The sequence below is a fragment of the Oncorhynchus mykiss genome, chromosome 29, assembly GCF_057628025.1.
Source record: "Oncorhynchus mykiss isolate SJ-2025 chromosome 29, ASM5762802v1, whole genome shotgun sequence".
Classification (NCBI taxonomy): Eukaryota; Metazoa; Chordata; class Actinopteri; order Salmoniformes; family Salmonidae; genus Oncorhynchus; species Oncorhynchus mykiss.
Genome location: NC_143050.1, coordinates 29,182,156 through 29,189,068, shown reverse-complemented (window position 1 = coordinate 29,189,068; position 6,913 = coordinate 29,182,156). Strand labels below are relative to the sequence as shown.

The 6,913-nt window shown below is 45.8% G+C and overlaps 1 protein-coding gene across 12 annotated transcripts in view; it reads left to right on the top strand.

Annotated features, from left to right (window-relative positions):
• The first annotated feature begins 355 nt into the window (after positions 1-355).
• The window catches only part of LOC110509751 (uncharacterized), a 98,936-nt gene continuing 92,378 nt past the window's right edge, over positions 356-6,913 (top strand). For all 12 annotated transcript variants that reach the window (XM_090226975.1, XM_090226972.1, XM_090226968.1 and 9 more), the window contains exon 1: positions 356-990. In XM_090226975.1, coding sequence (XP_090083101.1) covers positions 865-990 — 126 coding nt within the window. In that variant the 5' untranslated portion in view covers positions 356-864. The remainder of the gene's footprint in view (positions 991-6,913) is intronic.

Genomic DNA, 6,913 nt, shown 5'->3' with positions numbered 1-6,913 from the left:
CCGTCAGCAACGGGTGTGGCTGAAGAAGCCAAATCCACTAATTTGAAGGGGTGTCCACATACCTTTGGCCGTGTAGTGTAGAAGGGAGAGACACCTATTGCAGTGAGCAGGTGTGGTTGGTTGCTTGTTTCTTTTTCTCTCTGTCTCTCTCTCTCTCGCTCTTTCTCACTCTCCTCCTTTCTCATGCTCTGTTGCTTTTAGATCTACTGGGAAAGATGGAGGGAATCATGCATGTTTTTGATGCATTTCAGTCTTGTCTGTTGCTGACTGTAAAAAAATTATAGAGCCAGATGATTTATCTATGGTGAATACAGCCTCATCTCACTGCTTGTGTACTAGTTAATGTCAATAAATCACTGAGAGAAATGCAGAGAAAAGATTGTCATCATATTGAATACTCCAAGATATATATATATACATATAGAATAGCCTAAAGAGCAATACAAATCTGTACATACAGTATATGTAGAATTACTCAATGTCTGCTCTATAGCAGACATGCTGTCCTTTGCCTTTGAGGGAATTGTGGAATCGTGGAAGTGGCAAAAAGAAGCAAGATGTGACAAAGAATAATTTGAAGGAATCTGCAGCTTGTGCGGGGGGAGGGGAGGCAGCTCAGTGCAACACAGCCTGACTGGATGAGTAGCAACAGCAGCAGCAGCAATAGCACTAGCAGCATCTCCTTTGTGGCTTTCTGGGGGGCTCGGTCACTAGAGCACCGCGCTCCCGCTCACAGACACACAGGCGCTCCCAGCGCCACCGTCACACACACGTAGTGGCAGTGGCAGTCGTCGTCAGAGCCGGGGCAGGGACAGGGACTGCTACCTTGACGACTGGAGCTACGGCGACAGCAGCTGCGGCACCATGGCGCAAGCCGCCAAGCAGCTCCGTAAGAACAAGGACCTAGCGGAGCTCGCCGCTCAGGAGCTGAAGGATAAGGAGGAGGAGAAGAACAAGAAGAGGAATCGATCGAGGGACCGCAGACGCAAGGTATGGCTGTTTGAGGATGGTGTCGATTTCTCTCCGTCCCTGTTTCTGTTGTCTCTGTCTCTCTATATCATTTTCTCATTCTCTGGACCTGTCTCCTTCCCTCCTTTGTGCAGGAATGGGTTTGGGATGCTTAACGCATGTACAATTACACACACAGTCACAGGCACAGCCGCCGCGTGTTAACCAGTTATGCACAGATGCTCATACACAGGTTGTGTTCGTTCAGTCAGACAATTAGCTGTGGGGGATGGAGGGTGGTATTGCTGGTCGTGTAGATGAGTGTGGGGGTGGTTGGGGGTCTGGTCTAAAAGGAGCCACTGATTAACCTGCCCTGCCCGCTTCTCCTGGGGAGAGTGTTATGCTCTTTACTCTGGTCTTTTCCCCATTTCTCTTAATAAGAGGAGGGAGTCACAGAGTGGCGGGGGCAGTTTGGGGAGGCAGGCAGTCAGGCATCCTCTCCTCCATCTCCCTCCACCCCTCCCTTCTCCTAATCTCCTGTCTGTGTCGTTAAGTGTCCGGCTGCTGCTGGCTGGGTTTAATCGGCTGCCCTTTCAGGCTCTATTGTTTTCCCTTCCTGTGGACCTGCTGTAGTACGTGCCACACATCTCTGAGAGGCTGGCTTTTGCAGTCACTCTACTAGATGAGTGTGGGAGACAGTGTTCATCAATCATCTGCTGCAAGGGAGTTAGTGATCTCTGCTCTCCTTCCCCTATGGGCTAAACTCAATATTCCTGCTATAGAGAACAGCCTGTTTTAATGTTAGCCTCTCAGCTCTACCTGTGGGATTGAGGGTTAAAGGAATGTTCTCCAGTAGGGTGCAGTGCAGCTGCCTGTATCTCTTGAGTGTTCTGTGCTGTAGGCTACAGTGGTATTTCCACCTGCTCCTTGCATTTCCATGGCTCATTCGGTTCATTTCCTTGGGTAATGAAGGTGACATGACACCTCCCTGTCGATGGCTTGTGTCTATCATAAGACAACGTGTGGGTCCATGTGTAGAGTGGTGGTGGTGGTGGTGGGGGGGGGGGGGGGGGGGATCTTGGTGCAGTCAGAGGACGGTGAGAGAATGAGACGGAACAGAGAGAGAGAAATGGAGGAAGGGAGAGATGGCATAAGGAGAGGAGAGAGCCCCGTAGCTCCATGTGACTGTTGTTATCACCGTGGCAAACAGGCTCAGTAATGTCAGGGGTGGCCATGGCGTCTCACGGGAAGGATATCCTGTTCACAACATCTGTCATATGCCAGCTTTTTATCTCTGACCTCCGTATCAACACCATCGGAATGAGAGACAGAGAGAGAGGGAGAGAGTGTGAGACAGAGAATGAGGATGCATCTGCAATACCAATTAACAGCAACTGTTGGCTGCTCTCATTTCAATGCCACACACACATTTGAAAACATCATGTTGCTTGCTGTATGCCAAGGTTGGCATTGGAATAAGGTTGAGACAGCGGCGTAATGAATGAATGATTGTCCTTCCATATTGTGATGAACTCCCCTGTCAGTAGTTGGTATGTGTAAAGAAAAGGTATCTGCGCTACAATATCTTCATGCATATCTTTCTAATCACAATTTAGTGCTTTATAAATGTGAGTGAGGGTTTGAGCTTGGCTCAGAATAGTGGTGAAGATATGATCAAGTACTGTTTCATCGATGATAATGGGCCAGATGCATTTCCATAAGTTGCGTCAAGCAACTGCTTTTCTGCTCCAGCGCTTCTTAGACATATTACACTGTCTCTTCTCTCCCATTCCGTTGGACTGAGGCTTTCCATGCCATTGTGTGAAGCCTGCTATCAAGAGGGAGAGAGGGCCATAATGTTCCTTAAATGTTTATTGGTTTCATTGGATATAAATCATGCCCAGCTGCCCAGCGTGTCCTTACTCCCCTCGTGTCCTAAGAAAAAGGTCACGTACTACACTATATTTGGTTTTATTTTTAAAAACTAGCATCAATCCTGTAACATACGCCTACTATATTTGTAATGATCTTTGATATGATTTTATACTGTCCATAAACATGAATGAATTTGATATATCCTATAAAATTGCATGATACAGAAAAATGATAATCTATGTTTTTATACTAGGGATGCTGTGTGTGTGTGTGTGTGTGTGTGTGTGTGTCCGTACATGAAATTATATGGCTTCAGGGTATCTCGTTCCTCTTTTGTGTAACCTCCTAGTTGCAGACCTCTAATGATAAAACCATTACAATGTGAGCTCAGAGGCATTCACTTTCTCTAGTATTGCCTTGAGGATGAGCTCTTCTGTCATAGGTGGAGGCACGAATACAAATGACCAAATGAATGATTCAGTGGTCAGGGATGTGCATATATGTCTTAGACTTGTGAGTGGGATTCCAAACATCATTTTTAGAAGCCTCGCTGAAACTGCTATGAACTGCTTGCATTCGACTGTGCTATATCTGCGTGTACCAATTAGCCTTTGGGCTGTAGCATGGGGCGCTGATAAAAGAAGTGTATCACTCACTACAGAGCTGGTAGTTGTAATCCACAAGGCTCACTTACTAATAACCACGCATTGGGCTATTTAACCTAGACCGGTTGGTACTGCAGAGGCTGTGTGTAAAAACGCTGCCCTAGATTCGGTCTTCCTGCTGAGATGAGGTATTGAAAGAGTGGCAACGTATGTACGTGAGTATGTTTACTTGCGCCTACGTATGTGTGGGGCGCAAACAGAAGTGTCCCAGATTCCGAGGGACCTGTATGTGCATGTGTTTGCTTGCGTGCGTGTTGTGCGCTCGCGCATGCGTGTCCGTGCGTCTCAGAGGAGCAGGCAGGAGGAGGCGAGGTCGGGCTGACGTGTAAGCACTCTCATCCCAGCCACCATTCTCTAAGCCATGAGTTTCACTGCACCAGAGCCATGCTGGAGGAACGTTCTGGAACAGGAACATGTACAGTCTGCTGTCGTTATGGCAGGTACCTGCTGTGTGAAGCAGATGCCACTAGAGGCAGCAGTCAGAGAGAGAGAGAGAGAGAGCTAGGGCTGAAATGAGAGTTCAGAGGGTTGTATGAAATATTACAACAAGAGGTTATTCTCAGTGCAGGCTTCTGATAGTAATATAACTAGTCTCATGACTCGTTTAGTACCAGCCAATGCATTGCCGAAAATTAAATTACGATCTTAAGTACCAGTTTGTTAAAAGGCATCTGGGCCTTAACATGGCCTAACATGTCACTGAACACAGACCATTGTTCTCAATGTGGCGTAAGGACCTATTCCATCTCATCTATCATACCTTTACCTGCAACCCTCATGGTAGAGGAAGATGATGTTTACTGGGATCTGGGGCCAAATCTATCAAACACAACAGATCTTGTTCTGCTGACAGAGGGCTAGGCTAATTTCCAGCTGCAGTCAGAATTATTTTTGCTCTAATTGTTGTTGTGAAGAGTGACATTTAAAGATATGAAAAAACATAGCTGACAAAAAAAAAAGATTCTAGATTGCACTACTGTTTTTGGGCCAATGTATGTGTATCGATGTGCATGGGTCTGTGTGACTGTGTGTTGTTGTGTACTGTATGTCCGTACTGCATGTGCGTGAGTTTGTACTTGCACACAAACAGTAGCTGGCCCAGAATCCCTGATGTCAGGCCTTGGATGTGGTTCCCCATGGCAACTGACGGTGGTGTTGTTTGCGATACCAGAATTTTGACTTCGATACCTACCGGATTTAATCGATGATCTGTAGATCGTCAGGCTGGATATATGCCTTCCCAAAACCAATTTTGTTGGGGGGGGGGGGGTGTGTTACAGGCTGCCCAATCAGAAAGAATTCTATGAAGGTCTCGAAATTGTGTTGTCAAACTGTAATGATTCCTTGGTGAAGGAAATAATTTTCAATACTGATTTCTGCAAACCCACGTGCTCTGACGCCAAATGATTAAAGATCCCTCCTGGGTATGTGAAACAGTGCAAAATACGGTTGACTTAATATTGGTGTCTGATAAATCTATAATATCGCAAAGTGTAGTGATAGTCTCAGCGATCATTTTATTACATTTTGCACAAGGAGGGTTGTTAAATATATATTTAACCTTCAAAAAACTGTTAGAATCAGAGGACAAAAAAATACTTTGTAGAAATATTTAGGGAGCAAGTGGTTCAAATTGACTGGTCACCTGTGTTCAACAGTGTAGGGGTAGACAGTGCCTGGGAAGCCTTTCAATTTATATTCCATGATGTGGTGAATGTGATGGCTCCCATTAGAAGGGTCAGAGTAAAGCAGAGATCTAGCCCTTGGTTTAATCATGAGATTCTAGAATCTTCAGTATTAAAAACAAGGAATAAGGCCTTTAAGAAATGTTAAGAACTCTCAAGCGCAGCCTGATTTTCTCCTATATAAACGTCACAGAAATGAAGCACAGAGCAGGATGGATGAAGCTAAGAGTGGTTAATTTGCTGATAAAATCACTGAGAACAAAAATGACCCTAAAAAGCTTTGGAAATCATTTAAGGAAATAGGCTGGTTTTTGGAACAAAACTACTTCCATGAATTTGTTATGGTTACCTTTAGACTAGTCCCGTGACACTTGTGGGGATTGTAGAGCAAAACGGAGAACACCATCATGTCCGCGAGATTCTCCCCTTTCCATAGCAATCGACAATTTCGTGGGAAGACCGATTTTCTGCATATGTCATAGTCTGACAAACACCGCTATAGCTCGGTCAGCTTCCACCGCAAATGCGGAAGGCCGACATAGGCGGATGAGGTGGATTGGGACACAGCCCATATCTTTATCTTAAACTGACAGATTTTGATGGGGATTTTTTATTATGTTACTTAGATTGACACACGGTCAATAGACTCCAAGGATTATTAAGAAAGTAATGACATCATTCACAAGGCAGAACTTGGCTGTGTAATCGGACTTTGTGTGGCTATGGAATCTTGTTTAAACCAGACGGGAGGCGAGGAAGACAAAGAAGTGAATGAGTTTTTGGTGACGAGGGAGATGAAGTGAATTAAGAACATTTTTGGTGTCAGTCAAATCAAATCAAATTGATTTATATAGCTCTTCGTACATCAGCTGATATCTCAAAGTGCTGTACAGAAACCCAGCCTAAAACCCCAAACAGCAAGCAATGCAGGTGCAGAAGCACGGTGGCTAGGAAAAACTCCCTAGAAAGGCCAAATTCTAGGAAGAAACCTAGAGGAACCAGGCTATGAGGGGTGGCCAGTCCTCTTCTGGCTGTGCCGGGTGGAGATTATAACAGAACATGGCCAAGATGTTCAAATGTTCATAAATGACCAGCATGGTCAAATAATAATAATCACAGTAGTTGTTGCAGCAAGTCAGCACTTCAGGAGTAAATGTCAGTTGGCTTTTCATAGCCGATCATTAAGAGTATCTCTACCACTCCTGCTGTCTCTAGAGAGTTGAAAACAGCAGGTCTGGGACAGGTAGCACGTCCGGTGAACAGGTCAGGATTCCATAGCCGCAGGCAGAGCAGTTGTAACTGGAGCAGCAGCACGGCCAGGTGGACTGGGGACAGCAAGGAGTCATCAGGCCAGGTAGTCCTGAGGCATGGTCCTAGGGCTCAGGTCCTCCGAGAGAGAGAAAGAAAGAGAGAATTAGAGAGAGCATACTTAAATTCACACAGGACACCGGATAAGACGGGAGAAGTACTCCAGATATAACAAACTGACCCTAGCCCCCCGACACATAAACTACTGCAGCATAAATACTGGAGGTTGAGACAGGAGGGGTCAGGAGACACTGTGGCCCCATCCGATGATACCCCCGGACAGGGCCAAACAGGAAGGACATAACTCCACCCACTTTGCCAAAGCACAGCCCCCACACCATTAGAGGGATATCTTCAACCACCAACTTACCATCCTGAGACAAGGCCGAGTATAGCCCACAAAGATCTCCGCCACAGCACAACCCAAGGGGG